At 41.9% G+C, this 18,348-nt stretch overlaps 1 protein-coding gene across 5 annotated transcripts in view; it reads left to right on the forward strand.

Moving 5' to 3' along the window:
- Nucleotides 1-4,660, forward strand: part of DIPK1A (divergent protein kinase domain 1A) — a 215,145-nt gene extending 210,485 nt beyond the window's left edge. For all 5 annotated transcript variants that reach the window (XM_040360016.1, XM_040360015.1, XM_040360020.1 and 2 more), the window contains one exon: nucleotides 3,224-4,660. In XM_040360016.1, coding sequence (XP_040215950.1) covers nucleotides 3,224-4,036 — 813 coding nt within the window. In that variant the 3' untranslated portion in view covers nucleotides 4,037-4,660. The remainder of the gene's footprint in view (nucleotides 1-3,223) is intronic.
- The last annotated feature ends 13,688 nt before the right edge of the window (nucleotides 4,661-18,348 follow it).

The raw sequence follows: 18,348 nt of genomic DNA on the forward strand, positions 1-18,348 counted from the left end.
CATTTTCCATCGTTTTGGAATATTTATTTAGTATTTGGATGTTCTCTTCTTGGTGTTGTGTATGACACTGTATACTCCCTCTGTTATATGTTCTTTTTTGCCCATTTTTTTTGTATGATATCTCTTTAAAAGCATGTCCTTTCCTTCAGTTAAAATCTTTTGTATTGAAAACATCAGCTTCTGTAGCAAAGCCAGCTTTATTCTCTGTACGGAAAGCAGTTGGCAGTGCAGAAATCTATTGACTTGTTCCGTCTTTAGAACTGTTTCGTAATCAGACTGACAGAAATCTATGTCGTCAATAATGTGATTTGTAGAAAGACTATGGTACTTCCATTTAGCTCAGTCCTTGGCTATTCTGTGTCCTGGGCTTACTGTGTTGAGATATATGTATGCAGAAAACACAAACCTGATTCACAGTGACAATGATATAAAAACGGAAGTTTTGACAGCTTATTATGGTATGCAGTTTATCGAAGGGCGGGTTAATCAGTGTATTAAAAATATGAAGTATTAATATACTGTACTATATTGAGCAAAATTCTTACAATTTTTTTTTAAGTACCGGTAGGTTATATTTGTATATAGGTTTTGTAGGCTTGCAGCAATAGAAAAAACAGCTGATAAGTGACCAGTATAGGCTGGCTGTATAATGCTTTAACCACAGGCATTAAAGGTGTTTAGCAAATTATCATAAAATTTATGTTTAAGCAACGATTTTCGAATACTGTAAATTTGTAGGCAACAGTGCTAATTTTGTTGTTTTAGAATGACATAATACCAACCTGATTGCTTTTAGAAGTGATCTATAATCTTTTAAACGTGTTGGTGTGAAAAATAAGTATTTTTAGTGTCTTCTAATGTATTAAAAACCTTGCTTTTATGTAGGGTTGTCCCGATACCACTTTTTTAAGACCGAGTACAAGTACCGATACATTTTTTTTCAAGTACTCGCCGATACCGATTACCGATACTTTTTTTTAATGTCATGTGACAGCTTTTGGACTAAACTGTTGATTGTTTAAAAAGTTAATAGCTCCAATGGCAGCACACTGGTTGGAATATAATCAATGCTAAAAAATCAAACAAAGGGACTGAAACAATCACCTGTTCACTGTTGCACTAAAAAAACAGAAAAAAATGTATTCAGGTCTAATACATGAATATCTAATAGCTGCTGCTTGTAAATAAAACAATAATCTAAAAACCACCCAAAAAAACAAGTGAATGAACAGCATTGCCCGATCCGATACCTGGAAGAGAGAGGCAGCGTGTAATCCCTGGGAGAGAGAGGCACCGTGTAATACCTGTGTCCGTGTATAATGCTCAGACGGCAGCCATCCAGTGTTCAAAAGCCGTGCCTCCTCCTCTGTGATAGGGGAACTCAGTTTCCCAGCAGTGAGTTAGTGTTCTGCCTATCACGGGCATCCTCTCTTCCTCGTCCATGGGATGAGGATGAGAGGGTGTCCGTGATAGGCAGAACACTGACTCACTTGCTGGGAGTGTTCCCCTATCAGACGAGGAGGCGCGGCTTTTATACACTGGATGGCTGCCGTCTGAGCATTATACATGGACACAGGTATTACACGCTGCCTCTCTCACTCCCAGGTATCGGATCAGGCATCTGGAGGATTTGCGCGAGTACAATTACTGGCGCAAATGCTCTGTATCGGTCCCGATTCCGATACTAGTATCGGTATCGGGACAACCCTACTTTTATGTATAGTTTGTAATTAGTTAATAAATGTAGCAATATTTGCTAATTACATATGTAAATTTAGCTTTCTGTCCAGTTGTGTTGCAGAATGTTTTGCCTTGCTAATACTTATTCTATATTAAAGGTCTACCAGACTGGGTTATGTTAAAGTGGTTCTAAAGGCAGAAGTTTTTATTATCTTAATCACAGAAGGGGGATAATGCTGCGCTGTATAGGGTGAGTGGGAAAGGGACTAAGTGAATATAACTAGTATTAAGAAATAGTGATCAGTCAATCAAATGTAAACATGTAGGCGTATGTTAAAACAAACGAAACATATATAACACTCAAACAAATATAAAGCCAAAATAAATAAAACTTAAGAGTGCAATTGTGCAAAAAACATGCATAACGAAAAAAAGTCCTCAAATAGAATGTTATATTCAAAAATCTTCAATAATGCAACAATGTATAAACGTCAGTATTCATGTGAAAAACAGCAACAACATAAAGTGTCAGTGCTGGTGTCAAGTTCATCAGGAGTCACGTGAACGTGACAAATACGCGTCGAGACACCAGAGGTCACGTGTGTGAGCATGCTGCTAGTTTTATGCTGATTTTTATGCACTTTATTGCGAGTACCCTGATTTGTGTTTCTTTATCAATAAATATTTTAAACTACTACACCATTGCGTATGTATCTCCCTTTGTGAGGGTCTTGCCTTCTTCGAGGTTCTTCAATTTTCAACATATTTGTTATTTAAAAAAAAATGAAACATTTGACTTTAATATCATTATGCATTCTGAATAATCCGAATATCTAGACAGTATTTGATCTTCTAGGATGCCTGTAGATTACATTGGGGAGTTTCAGGAGCAGCAGTTTTTGTATTTTTGAAGACCATGATACATATTGTAACCAAAACAATGAGGTGAACAATTAGTAGTGGTCGCATGGGTGCTACATATTTGTGTGAAGTGTGAATTTTAGTGAAATATCCACTTTAAAATAGAAGATCCAGGGGGGGTCCTGTAGTGATAAATGCAACCCTCCCTGACTTTTATAGTTACAAGTCTGTGTGACGCCAAGTTCTTGAATAGGAAAAAGTAAAGGGGGGAAAAAAAAAGCATTTTACTCATCACAAACCCCTTGATAAAACTATGTCTAAGGTCTTCAAGTGGAACTGAAGACCAAGATAAAACTGTGAGCAGACAGGCGCTATAATGCAGAGGAAACTGGCATTTTTTTCTGCATGTCATTTCACCAATCAGATTTTGAATCTAATTGGCAGCAGTGAGCACTGATGCTTGTATGCATCAAGTCCACCATATGTGAGACGACAAGGAGCCTACAGAGGGTTTGTTGGAGTAACACTCTTCTGCATCACAAATGGACAAAATGATTAAATTTCACTGGAGTGTACCTTTTATTAGTTGAGTTGTGCAGGCTTTAAAACTTGATAGTTTCTATTGTATTCAGAATGTCATCCTATGCCAACAAAAGTAATACAGTTTTTGTTTTATTTTTAGACTAAATTGGGTGACCAAGGAAATCTCAGTGACCTAGTAAACCTAATCTTGGCAGCAGCAGATGGTAATAAAGATGGACATGTGTCACTACCAGAGGCCAAGTCTGCCTGGGCACTTCTACAGCTAAATGAATTTCTACTGATGGTGATCTTACAGGACAAGGAGCACACGCCAAAGCTACTTGGTTTCTGTGGTGATTTGTACATAACAGAGCGAGTGCAATACACCTCACTTTATGGAATAAGTCTACCATGGATCATCGAAGTATTTGTTCCACGAGGACTACGAAAACGCATGGATCAGTGGTTCACCCCATCATGGCCAAGGAAAGCTAAGATAGTCATAGGTCTTCTAGAGTTTGTAGAAGACATTTTCCATGGACCCTATGGAAATTTTCTTATGTGTGACATAAGTGCCAAAAACTTTGGTTACAATGAGAAATATGACTTGAAAGTGGTTGATATGAAAAACATCGTCCCAGAAATGAACTTGAAAGAATTAATCAAAGACCGACCTTGTGAAGTTGATGCCGACTGTGTTTATGCTACTGACTGCAGCACTGTGTGTGACCAAAGCAAAAAGAGATGCACTGCAGACATAACCCAACCAAATTTAGCAAAAATATGCCTGTTGGTAAAAGACTACCTGCTTCGGGGTACCCCTTCCGAAATCCAAGATGAACTAGAGAAACAGATCTACTCGTGCATTGCCCTAAAAGCTGCTACAAATAACATGGAGATGCAACATTCATTAATTTTAAACAACCTAAAAGCCCTTTTATGGAAGAAAATATCCCATACTAATGATTCGTAACACCCAATGTCTCCATACCATCAGCCACTATCAGATAAAAGCACTTGTGTGTTGATATGTCTATATTATTTTATACAAACTTATTTTTTTTATCAAAATGTTGAATCATTTGGTTTGGGAAAATGTTGGAAAATTAAATAAGATAGTATTCCTCTTTTGAGGCCATCTACGTGTCAGTTTCAGAAACTGTTAATATGTAAATGCACATTGTCATTACACCATTGGCATCCCATTGATTCTTGTTCCTTTGCAGTGGTTGGTGGACTGGGACTGTCTTTGCATAGCAGGACATTGGTAAACACATGTCTTTCATCTGGACTCACCTCATTCTCTACTTTCAGGATGTTACGATGCTGTGAAAATTTGCCTCCTAAACTTCTAATGGTGGAACTGAAGGCATTTTTATACAATTGACTATTATAATTTTATTTTTTAAGAACGCTGGCCAAAATACCACTCCTGCCATAGTGTGGTGGAATAAAAGCTGCTGTTTTAATGTGTGGAACTAAAACAAAAAACTCAAGTTTACTGATACGTTAGCATGGAGAATTTGCACACTCTTATTCAGAACATAAGTAAACGCTAACTTGTCATTAAAATGTTGACTGTCAAATGAGTGGTTAAGATGGTGTTAAGTTGTGATTGCATTTTTTTTTCTATGATTATGCTATGTATCCTTTGTCAAATCTACTTTAGAAAAATGGTAGTCAGCTCTGCTTGCTATGGGTGGCGCTTCCTCATTTTCTTTTCTCCTATATAATATTGCCATTCTTACATGCAGCCTAAGTATTCACTAGCTATCTTACAAAGTCATCTGTCAGTGTATGAAGAGGTCAATCCAACCAAAAATGATAATTCAGTTTTGCTAGATGCTAAAATAAATTGAGGAAGAGTATGGTTTTTAGGCAACAAATCAAGTTTGGAAATCTGGTAGTGTAATTTCTTTTATTGCGTCCCCAAGAGGTAGAAAGTGTTCCTAGGTGGTTTATCTCATCAGCTTCTAACTAAAAAAGTGAAATATTAGTTATAAGGTTGGGCTGAAGAATTCGACTTGCTGTCAATTTAACAATACCAACTACAATTATGATTTACTTGCCACATTGTCGGTGTGGGAATTTTCGGGAACCAACTGGCTGCCTTTTCTCTGATACTTCATCGTTCTGCCTGGAGGTAGGTCCTGTGTGAAGCAGAAGCCCTTGGCTGCCTTTCCTAAGTGAAGGAAAGCCAGCGGCTCAAAATTGTGGTGGAAGATTTTCTTTAACAGAATCTCCAAGAGAGACACCAGCCAGCGCAAGCCAGTGTGCTATCAAAACGGTAAGTATTTCAAGATTGTGAATAATGTTTTTTTTTTGTTTGTTTTTTATGTTTTAAAATAATTGCAGATAATAAATTTAATGTTTTGACTTCTGATGCCCCTTAAAGTGAACCTGTGCTTTGCCTATGTAAAGCCATACTGGATCTTGTCTTTGCTACCCCTCTGGTCTGTTTGGTCATGGGAAGTGAACAAAAGTGAAGCGCACACAGGACTTCATTTCTACCCTTACGTGACAGTGCTTCATGCCTGAGCAGCCAAACACCAGTATTGTGAAGCGGGCAAAGAGACGTGATTCATATGCCCCACTAAGCTGCAAGCACTGGGTGTTTTTCTTTGCACACAGTAGCTAAGCACGTAATAGCTAAGGTGTTATTTGCCTCTGGTGGAATTACCATTAAAGGGAGTTTGTTGCATTACCTTGTATGATCAAAGCACAGATTGACCATAAAGTTTATATAAGAATTGATGAAAAGATTTTGTAGCTTTTATAGGAAAATTGAAGAGGAAACCTATAACACATTTCCTATTTATGCTAATTAAGGTGCAACAATAAAAGGCAGTGCATCATTAAAATGCAGTTACAGAAACAAATTGCCAATCTGTGGTTTAATTTAAGTGCCGTGCTTATTGCTGCCATTAAAACCGCTTCAGAAAAATATACAAAAGCACCCTTTACTGTGCGGATATATTCTTAAACATACACCCACAGTGTAGAACACTGGTTGTATTACGGTATATGAACCAGGTGCAATATGAAATTTAAAGGAAATCTGTGCAGCGAAAAAAATAAGGGAAGCCATTTCTGCTTACCTTTTAAAAATCTAGTTGTTTGATAGTTCTGCAGACATCTGTGCTTTATTAACACGTGAAGTAGAACATGCATGCAGCCAGTGAGAACATTCATTGATCTGGATCAGTGACTCGGAAAGTTGTAAAGCTATTAAATATACGTACCAGCAAGCCGTCTAGCATTTTTAGAATGAGAAGTAAGTCGTGTCCACCCCCATAAAACTCCAGGCACACGTTTTGTTATGTACTTGGGAAGAGTTAAAATTTTCTATCAGGCTTTCATCTGGAGAGAGAATACTTTACTTCCTGTCCTTCCAAAAAAATGCTTGAGGGGTCGTAGTCATTTGAACAAGAAGACGCACACCCCTTTCAGGTTATTTTGCCATCTGTATCCCAGATGGAAAATTCTTCTCTTCCTGTTCTGTAGATACATCAAGAGGTGAAAAGAACCCTCTCCAAGGTTGGAGAATTCTCTTACTAGTTTCCACAAATAGTATCTCTCCCTGTTCCTGTCCCAGTGACAACCCAATCATTAATTGATTTTCCTTCATTGTCAGTCCTGATAACAAGGACAGAATGAGAGTGCATCTCCCCAGTGGGAACACAGACATGCATCTCACAAAAATTGAAAAACAAAGATACACTGTATATACAAAAATCAGTTGGTATGCTACAGTACAAAAAACAGCATTAACCTTATTCAAGAGTTCTTGTTCCTAAATGCAGTGACCTAGAGTAGCTATTTGGAATTCACTCTTCTAAAGTCAGATCAGTACAAAATCGATTCTAAATTGTTTCAGAGATAATGGAATCGAATTTAAGAACAAGAGCATTAAATAGGGATTCATATCTATTTAAAATGTCAGACTTTTTTGCTTTAGTAATATTATAATCGGACATTTGTAAATGTAGTAGCAATGGTGGATTTGTCTAAAAGAAGCAGCGCTTGTATATTCATGCAATGCTAACTCTTTAATATTTTATTAAATGTGCAATAGTTCTTATTAGACAAGTGCATTAGTTTTCATCCGAATTTCAGGTATTTTCGTTATCGTTTTAACAAACGAAAACGAACGTGCAGAATCCAAAATCCGAAAGATCCGACATAAAAAAATGCTTTGTTTTCGTTGCTACAACAGTTTGATATAGATCATAGATTCGACATGACGCTGACAATAGCAATCTGTGTCTATCGAACCTGTGGTCGAATGTGCCTAACCTAACTCTATTAGTTCAAAATTATTCGACATGGAGAGGAAAGATTCGACATAGAGAGAAAAGATTCATATTATAGAGACCGTGTTGGTGTAGACCATTCGACATGAACGACGAAGATTTTACAAAGCAGAGAAAAACATTCAAACGTCGAATCTATGTGTGTTAAGCCCCTGGGGGCGTCCATCTGCGGAAACCCAGAAATCCGGGGTATTTTGGTCTGGGGTAGGGAGTTCAAACTGGCATTGTTTGCCGACGATACTATACTCCCCCTTACTCAACCTCGGATATCACTGCCCAACTTACATGCTGAACTTGATGCATACAAATCCTTGTTGGGCTATAAAATCAACGCAACCAAATCGGAGGCACTCCCAATTAACATCCCGCCCGCTGAAGTCCAACACCTGCAGCTATGCTTCCCCTACCACTGGAAGTCCACAGCCTTGAAATACCTGCATGTTCACGTCACACTATCCTATGCATCTCTTTATCGGGCCAATTTCCCCCCCTTTTTTGCTAAATACGGGACCTTTTGCAGAAGTGGAAGGTCCACCACATATCCCTCCTGGGGAGGGTGGCTTCTGTGAAGATGGCCATCCTGACCAAGCTCCTGTATCTATTCCAGACTCTCCCCATTCTGGTCCCTTACATGCAATTACATAAGCTACAGGCAGACCTGGTGCGCTTTGTCTGGAACTATAGGAGGCATAGGGTGCCCCGATCGGTCTTGCTAGCTTCCGTTCTGATGGGGGACTGACGTTTCCTGATCTAGTAAAATATTATCAAGCATCTCAATTACGCGCCATCATATCCTGGTTCCCCCAACTGGCATATAATAACTGGACAGAGATTGAAAAAATATGGTTGGCACCTACTCACCCAAATAGTTTACTCTGGAGTACGAGCGCGGAGGTAGACCCGGAGAGGATTCTGGGGTCCATGACGTTACTGAGATCACTTTGGTGCAAACTCTCCCGTCCCCATGGGCTCCGCTCAGAGAGATCACTGCTGACCTTGTTCCTCTACAGCCCCAGGATGCCTGATGGTCTCACTCACTGGATGTCCTTGCCCTGGGCGACACGCAAACTGTTTCACTTCGGCCACTTGGTGGATCCAATATCGCGAAAATTGCTATTATTTACTCAACTCCAAAAAAAACATGACTTACCTCGCCAGGTGTTCTATGGTTATCTGCAAATACAGTGGGGATCTAAAGTTTGGGCACCCCAGGTAAAAATTTGTATTAATGTGCATAACGAAGCCAAGGAAACATGGAAACATCTCCAAAAGGCATCAAATTACAGATTAGACATTCTTATAATATGTCAAAAAAGTTAGATTTTATTTCCATCATTTACATTTTCAGAATTACAGAAAACAGAAAAATGCCATCTGCAAAAGTTTGGGCACCCCCCAGAGTTAATATCTTGTACTGCCCCCTTTGGCAAGTATCACAGCTTGTAAACACTTTTTGTAGCCAGCCAAGAGTCTTTCAATTATTGTTTGAGGTATCTTTGCCCATTCTTCCTTACAAAAGTCTTCCAGTTCTTTGAGATTTCTGGGCTGTCTGTCACGCACTGCTCTTTTAAGGTCTATCCATAGATTTTCAATTATGTTGAGGTCAGGAGATTGTGAAGGCCATGGCAAAACCTTCAGTTTACGCCTCTTGATGTAATCCCCCGTGGATTTTGAGGTGTGTTTAGGATCATTATCCATTTGTAGAAGCCATCCTCTCTTTAACCTCAGCTTTTTCACAGATGGCATCAAGTTACCATCCAAAATTTGCTGAAATTTTATTGAATCCATTTTTCCTTCTACTCGTGAAATGTTCCCTGCAATACAACCCCAAAGCATGCAGGGCCGATCCTGGGCGGGTGCACGGGGTGCACTGCACCCAGGCGCCGCAGAGCGGGAGTCGCCAAAGAGCCAGGGTATCCTGATGTCCCGCGTGCTGCCTCGCGCCCGCGGCAGTGTGCATTTTTCCCGCCCCCGTCACTAAGTATTATAGCCAGGCGCTCCTGCGGTAAGTGTGTGCCTAAAAGTTAATACAGCTATTCCCCGCCCCACGGCAATGTGCATATTGGCCGCCCGCTCGCCTGCTGCATATGATGATTCATTCACTGCCCGCTGTTCCGTACGAGGAGGTAGGCTAGGTCTCCCCCACCTCCTCCCCATGTCCCACCTGTGCCCGCCCACAACCTCTTCCTGCAGCCAATCTGTGTCTATGAAGGGGGTGTGGGCGGGAGATTTCGAACCAGCCAGCGATCTTGCCTGTCATGCCTGTTGTCGCTGCTTGCAGTGCTGCACAGACATGCCAGATCATCCCCCTGCCCGGCGCCACCGCCCGCTGTATTACCGTACCCTTCCTAGGCACAGATTGGCTTCAGGAAGGGGTTGTGGGCGGGCACAGGCGGGACATGGGGAGGAGGTGGGTGAGACCATACGAAATAGCGGGCGGATCGGATGAATCATCATATGCAGCAGGCAAACGGGGAGGCGAGCGGGTGGCCAATATGCACACAGTGACGGGGGCGGGGAAAATGCACACTGCTCCCTGTGCCTGTATATTCCATAGGAGGAGGTAGGCTAGGTCTGCCCCACCTCCTTCCCATGTCCCGCCTGTGCCCGCCCACAACCCCTTTGTGCAGCCAATCTGTGACTAGGAAGGGGTGTGGGCGGGAGATTTCAAACAAGCCAGCTAGTGATCCTGCCATGTCGCTGCCTGAGTGCCTGTGCCTCTGAAGATGATGCAGATTGGGTGAGTGATCTCTCCCCTCTCACTTCTCTAAATGTGCCACAGCCTTCCAACCTTTCATGGGCCACAGCCTTCCAACCTTTTCATGTGCCACAGCCTTCCAACCTTTTCATGTGCCACAGCCTTCCAACCTTCCATGTGCCACAGCTGTCCAGCCTTCCATGTTCCATAGTCTTCCAACCTTCCATGCGCCATTGCCTCTCAGCCTTCCATGTGCCGTAGCCTTCCAGCCTTCCATGTGCCGTAGCCTTCCATGTGCCGTAGACTTCCAGCCTTCCATGTGCCATAGACTTCCATGTACAAGTCTTCCAGCCTTCCATGTGCCATAGACTTCCATGTACAAGTCTTCCAGCCTTCCATGTGCCATAGACTTCCAGCCTTCCATGTGCCATAGTCTTCCAGCCTTCCATGTGCCCTAGCCTTCCATGTGCCCTAGCCTTCCATGTGCCATAGTCTTCCAGCCTTCCCCTGTGCCATAGCCTTCCATGTGCCATAGTCTTCCAGCCTTCCATGTGCCATAGTCTTCCAGCCTTCCATGTGCCATAGTCTTCCAGCCTTCCATGTGCCATAGTCTTCCAGCCTTCCATGTGCCATAGCCTTCCATGTGCCATAGCCTTCCATGTGCCATAGCCTTCCAAGTGCCATAGCCTTCCATGTGCCATAGTCTTCCTGCCTTCCGTGTGCCATAGTCTTCCTGCCTTCCGTGTGCCATAGTCTTCCTGCCTTATGTGTACCATAGTGGTTCTTCCTTCCAGCCTTCCATGTGCCATAGTCTTCCAGCCTTCCATGTGCCATAGTCTTCCAGCCTTCCATGTGCCATAGTCTTCCAGCCTTCCATGTGCCATAGTCTTCCAGCCTTCCATGTGCCATAGTCTTCCAGCCTTCCCCTGTCCCATAGCCTTCCATGTGCCATAGCCTTCCATGTGTCATAGTCTTCCTGCCTTCCTTGTGTCATAGTCTTCCTGCCTTCCTTGTGTCATAGTCTTCCTGCCTTCCGTGTGTCATAGTCTTCCTGCCTTCCGTGTGCCAAAGTCTTCCTGCCTTCCGTGTGCCAAAGTCTTCCTGCCTTCCGTGTGCCAAAGTCTTCCTGCCTTCCGTGTGCCAAAGTCTTCCTGCCTTCCGTGTGCCAAAGTCTTCCTGCCTTATGTGTACCATGGTGGTTCTTCCTTTCTTTCTTCCTTCCATGTACCATAGTGTCCCCTCCTTTCTTCCTTCCATGTACCATAGTGATTCTTCTCCCTCTCTCCCTAAGGGGTCATACTGCTGTACTTATTCTTTGGCTCCATCCCGGGTTCCTCAGATCCTTTATAATCCTCTATTTCAAGCTCTTTGTCTATTCTCAGTGTATACAAAACCAGATGTATTGGAAGTATTTTCTAAATGATTGTGTTGAGGTTTATATGTATCCCTGAGACTCCCAGCTTGTGGCACAGCAATCAAAGTGCATGTAGTGGGATATTTAGGCTGCATTTGGTGGGCACTGATGAGGCTACATTGATCTCTTGTATATCTTTTGCAGTCTCTAACCATTTCTTGTATCATGTTTGCAGTCCCTGACCATCTCCTGTAGTATGTCTGCAGCCTCTGACCACCTTTTGTGTCATGTCTGTAGTTTTTGACCATCTCCTGTATTATGTCTGGGGGCTGTTTTTAACAGAGGCTCTCTCTGTGTGCATTAGAGAGACCCCTCCCTCCAGGTCCCATTAGCGTACTCCTTGCTCTTTCTGTATTTTGTTTATTGTTAAAAGATCATGGGAGAATCCCAGGGTAACGAAGATTCCTTAGGGGAGCATCTCTGTGTTTGAGTCGTTGCCATAGAAACATGTGTAAGGGGGAGGAGTTAGTAAAGATAACCACGCCCATGTGGGGGGCGCCAGAAATATTTCTGCACCCAGGCGCCTGTGACCCTATGATCGGCCCTGAAAGCATGATTGATCCACCCCCATGCTTAACAGTTGGACAGAGGTTCTTTTCATTAAATTCTGTGCCCTTTCTTCTCCAAACATACCTTTGCTCATTCCTGCCAAAAAGTTCTATTTTAACCTCATCGGTTCACAGAACTTGTTTCCAAAATGCATCAGGCTTGTCTATATGTTCATTTGCAAAGTTCAAACGCTGATTTTTGTGGTGAGGACGTAGAAGAGGTTTTCTTCTGATGACTCTTCCATGAAGACCATATTTGTACAAGTATCTCTTTATAGTGGAATAGTGTACCACAACTCCAGTGTCTGCCAGATCTTTCTGGAGGGATCGTGCTGTCAAACGTGGGTTTTGAATTGCTTTTCTCACAATCCTGCGAGCTGTTCTGTCTGATATTTTTCTTGGTCTTCCAGATCTTGCTTTAACTTCCACTGTTCCTGATGACTGCCATTTCCTAATTACATTCCGAACAGAGGATATTGACATCTAAAAACGCTTTGCTATCTTCTTATAGCCTTCTCCAGCTTTGTGAGCGCCAACTATTTTCAGTTTCAGTTTTCTAGACAAGGGAAGAGCACGACGAGGCTTGATATCCGATATCTACCGGCTGCTTAACCCCCACTCCATTGATGCCCAGGGTAAACACGCTTACATGCTTTGCTGGGAAACGATACTGGGAGAGGCACTCCCAGAGGCAACAAGGCGGACGATCTGGTCTCGGGCGGCAAAGAGCTCTTACTGTACTTTCTACAAGGAAAACGTTTATAAAATTCTCTTTTTGGTACCGGACGCCAGATGTGCTTCATGTCATTTACCCCTCTTGCTCAGATAGGTGCTGGTGCTGCCTGAATGATAGGGGCTCCCTGTACCACGTTTACTGGAGCTGCCCCAAGATCATACCCTTCTGGACGGAGACAAAAAATATGCTGTCACGTCTTCTGGGAGTGTAGGTCCCCCTGACTCCAAAACAGTTTTTACTGGGTATAACGTCTCTGCAGATCTCCAAGACGTCCAAAAAAATGCTTAGACACATACTCACAGCTGCCCGATGCCTGGTCGCCCTCCACTGGAAACGGCGCTCCCCATCTTCCCAGAAAGACTATAAGAATAAAAGATGTGGAACTTATGGAAAAAATTACAGACTTCAGGACAAGCTGGAAATGCACAATGAGGTCTGGGGGGAGTGGCACCATCGGGAGGATCCGCCATGAGTCGATGTTCGAGCCCCTCTTTTTTTTTTTCCCCCCCTAGCCCCCCCCCCCCATTTATCCCCTTCCTAGTCCTTCTTCTTTTTCACTCTCATATCTTTCATCCTGTCTTTTCTTCTCTCTCTCTTCCTTTTCCTCTTCTCTGTTTCTTTCTGGTCTAGTTGAGACCTGCGGCAGTTGGTTAATGGTTACTATTGTATGTAGTCCGTCAGTTCTGTTTGCTTACCACTACAAGAGCTGTGTAATAATACAGTGTAAGCACTGGCTAGACTGATGCTCTTGCAATTTATGTAGACAACTGTACTCGATATATGTTCATTTGCTGATTGATATGATCAATAAAAATTGTTATTTGAAAAAAGAAAAGAAATTAATGAACATTTTACAAAGTTACACAGTTGAATTTCTACCAGTGACCCTTTACTGCATGGACTATTTTTAAGAATAGGTGAACTTTAAATCTCAACTCCATGATTTTCAAGCTGCAGAATGCTTAAGAAATAACTCTACCTATTATTCATAGTAATTGGTTAATAAACCGGTCTACTCCTATACAGTAAATATTGATAAGATATTGAATGCTTTTTAAGTCGGATCAATACTCCATTATTTCTTGTGAGCCAACTGAACAAAGGAACTAAGAGTAAAGAATTTTAATAAAGTATGGTCTGAAAAAGATAAAAATACCTTTTATTATATTTACATAGAATCATAAAATGTACTGCTGGTTTTCACCTTTGGTGGGCAGGAAGACCCAGTAGTACATTTTATGACTGTGTAAATATAATAAAAGGTATATTTTTATCTTTATCAGACCATACTCCTTCAAATTTCTTTACTCTTAGTTCCTTTTATATAGCCCTACCTATCCCTGAATTCCTGACAAGTTGTATATTTTGATATGGCAATAAAATATGCCAGTGATACGAAATTAAAAATATAATCTTTTAAAAGGTATTGCCTGCTAGCACAACATACAGCGTCTTCTTTACTTTACTTGACTTCCGCAATACATCTTCATTGAAAACCATGTGTTAATAGAGAATACAAATTTGTATGAAATGTTATACTGAAAATATAGCACAGCTTCTAAGTAAAATGGTAAAATCCCTAAAGGCTAATTTCACACTGAGGTGTTTTTCAGGCGCTAATGTGCTAAAAATAGCACCTATAAAGCGCCTGAAAAACTCCTCCCCTGCAGCCTCAGTGTGAAAGCCAGAGTGTTTTCACACTGGAGTTGCAGGACGGAAAAAAAAGTCCTGCAAGCAGCATATTTTGGGACAGTGCGGGAGCGGTGAATACGCCGCTCCTAAAACGCCCCTGCCATTAAAATCAATAGCCAGCGCTGCCGAAGCGCCTGCAAAGCGATATAGCAGTGGCGCTTTTGCGGGCACTTTTAACCCTTTTTTGCCCGCTAGCAGGGGTTAAAAGCGCTGCTAAAACGGTAAAGTGCCACTGCTGTGCACTTTACAACCAATGCTGCCCCAGTGTGAAAGTGCCCTTACAGTTAATTGTACAGTAACACAAGATGTGACTTTAAAACCCAACTGAATTTTCAAATTGAAAGTGATTGTAAACCCTCACTTTGTAAAACAACCCAGTCAGTTTAAAATAGTAATGAAAGGCAATTTTTTTTGTAAATATATAAAAAAAAAACATTAAAATTCCTTTTTTCCATTTTTTATAAGTGATCACATTCCCTCGGTTCTCAGCTGCATAAGAGCTGGGGGGGGGGAGAAAAAGCAGCAGTGCACTGAGCTTGCCAGTGAATAGCTGTGTAGCAGGGGTGTGTCAGTACAAGTCTGATCATTGGAGAGCACGCTGAGTTCCCAGCATAGTTAGAGAACTGGCCACGCTGTGCTCTTCTGCTTAGTGTGGTGCATTTTCAATAGGAAAGCAGAGGGACTCACAGGAACACCAGGGATTTCACACAAAGAAAGCAATACAAAGAGAACAGGAGATTTTTTCATACAAGGTACAGCAGCCACATATCAGGAATATGAAGTGTTGGGGTAACAAACGCTTTAAATTCATTCTACAGCCATGACCAAAAGTTTTGAAAATTACACAAATGTAAATTTTAACAGTCTGCTGCCTCAGATTTTATGATGAATATACTCCAGAATATTATGAAGATCGATCAGATGAATTGCAGCTCCGTGAGCAGAGAGCTACAGACTGTCAGTCAGTCACAGCTCTTTGCTCTGCCCCCCTCGCTCACTTGACACTGAGCCGTGGAGGGGGCAGAACCAGCCATCTCAGGCTCCCTGAGAGGCTGAACCGGGTGTCGGTCTAGGGATCTGGTGGATCCAGACTCTGTCGTCATGACGTGGAGCCTGGAACGACTTCTGTGACGTTAGCAGAGAGCGGACTATAGCCCACTCTCTGCTAAAAACGGGTCACAGGAGAAGTACAGGCAAACAAGCTTTGACTGTACTTCTCCTTTAATCCCATTGAGAACTTATTTCTCAAGAGGCAGGTAAACAAAAAAGAAACTCAAAAATTCCGACAAACTCCAAGCATTGATTATGCAAGAATGGGCTGCCATCAGTCTGGATGTGGCCCAGAAACTGATTGACGGCATGCCATCGCAAATTGCAGAGGTCTTGAAAAAGAAGGGTCTTACACTGCAAATAATAACTCGTTGCATAAACTTCATGTCATTGTCAATAAAAGCCTTTTACACTTATAAAATGCTTGTAATTACAGTGGGGATCGAAAGTTTGGGCACCCCAGGTAAAAATTTGTATTAATGTGCATAACGAAGCCAAGGAAAGATGAAAAAATCTCCAAAAGGCATCAAATTACAGATTAGACATACTTATAATATGTCAAAAAAAGGTTAGATTTTATTTCCATCATTTACACTTTCAAACTTACAGAAAAAAAAATGGCGTGTGCAAAAGTTTGGGCACCCTGCAGAGTTAATATCTTGTACTGCCCCTTTTGCAAAGCTGAGACCTGCCAGTGTCATGGATTGTTCTCAATCATCGTCTGGGAAGACCAGGTGATGTCAATCTCAAAGATTTTAAATGCCCAGACTCATCTGACCTTGCCCCAACAATCAGCACCATGGGTTCTTCTACGCAGTTGTCTAGAAAACTGAAACTGGAAATAGTTGACGCTCACAAAGCTGGAGAAGGCTATAAGAAGATAGCAAAGCGTTTTTCAGATGTCAATATCCTCTGTTCGGAATGTAATTAAGAAATGGCAGTCATCAGGAACAGTGGAAGTTAAAGCAAGATCTGGAAGACCAAGAAAAATATCCTCTGTTCGGAATGTAATTAAGAAATGGCAGTCATCAGGAACAGTGGAAGTTAAAGCAAGATCTGGAAGACCAAGAAAAATATCAGACGGAACAGCTCACAGGATTGTGAGAAAAGCAATTCAAAACCCACGTTTGACTGCACAATCCCTCCAGAAAGATCTGGCAGACACTGGAGTTGTGGTACACTATTCCACTATAAAGAGATACTTGTACAAATATGGTCTTCATAGAAGAGTCATCAGAAGAAAATTTCTTGTTGGAATTTCCGATTGTGTGTATGTGGCATAACACATTTTCTTCTAAGATTTCCCTGTATTTGGCTTCATCCATCTTCCCATCATCTCTGACGAGGTTCCCTGTCTGCTGAAGAAAAGCACACCCACAACATGTTGTTGCCACCACCATGTTTGACAGTGACCATGGTGTGTTCAGGGTGATGTGCAGTGTTAGTTTTCTGCCACACATAGCATTTTGGTTTTAGGCCACAAAGTTCAATTTGACCAGAGCACCTTCTTCCACATTTTTGCTGTGTCCCCCATATGGCTTCTCATAAACTGCAAACAGCGTTTGACACAGTGGCAGCATTTGATGGGCACAGTGGCAGTATTTGATGGCTGCGTTTGGCACAGTGGCTTAATTTGCGGGCACAGTGGCTGCGTTTGATTGTACAGTGGCTGCAATTGATGGTTGTTTTTTTCAGTTTGTGCTCCAACAAACCTTTGAGGGCTTCACAGAACAGCTGTATTTATATTGAGATTAAATTACACACTGGTGGACTCTACTAATTGGGTGACTTCTGAAGGCAATTTATTCCACTAGATTTTAGTTAGGTGTATCAGAGTGAGGGGGCTGAATACAAATGCACTCCATGCTTTTCAGATCTTTATTTGTGAAAAAAATTGAAAACCATTTATCATTTTCCTTCCACTTCACAATTATGTGCCACTTTGTGTTAGTCTATCACCTAAAATCCACAAAAAATAATTTGTTTTTGGTTGTAACATGACAAAATTTGGAACATTTCAAGTGGTATTAATACATTTTCAAGGCACTGTATCGAAACAAAAAGTGTGCAATGTCTTATTTTCTTTAGAAGGCGGGCACAGCTTGAGTAGGAAAGCATGTCCCCCGCTGGCATGCTGCAGAGAAAGACCCTGCTCACTGTGTTGAAGCGGTGGTCTCTCTCCACAGATCCGACACACCCCTTGCTCAGTCAGACCTGTTGCTTTGCAAAGCTAATTGGAGAGAATGGGGCCTGACAGACAGGGCACAAGCTTTACTTAGCCTGTTTGTTTTTGTTTTTTTTTAAGAACTTGAACTGTTAAGCCCCATACACACTATTAGTTTTCTTGCAGGTTTTTCTCTTCAGGTTTACCAAAACCATGTAGTGCAAGGGCCTGCCTGATTGCATACAAATTGAAACTCTTAAGGTTTGACCTTATATTAGATAGTTTTAGTAAACCTGAAGGAAAACTGATAGTGTGTATGGGGTTTAAGACTTGGAACACATTTGTTGATGCACCTGCAATGTTTTAATATGAACGTTCTATTGGACTTTAATGAAAACCGACGGTTTACTTTTACTTACCTTGCTCTGTTGGTCTTGTGTTTAAGCCAGGCATGTCCAAAGTCAGGCCCGGGGGCCAAATGCGGCCCCCCTGTTGTTTTAATATGGCCCCCCTGGGGATTTGGATGTACATATTGTTTGTGGCCCCCAGGGCCACAAAAGATATATACTGTATTTATTGGCGCAGCCTTGGAGGGGACAGGGAGGGGGCAGGAAGAGCGCCGTCAGATTACATGAAGAGAATCTCCTGTTTACTCAGCAGCGTCTGTATT

The sequence above is a fragment of the Rana temporaria genome, chromosome 7 (assembly GCF_905171775.1).
Source record: "Rana temporaria chromosome 7, aRanTem1.1, whole genome shotgun sequence".
In the NCBI taxonomy this organism is placed as follows: domain Eukaryota; kingdom Metazoa; phylum Chordata; class Amphibia; order Anura; family Ranidae; genus Rana; species Rana temporaria.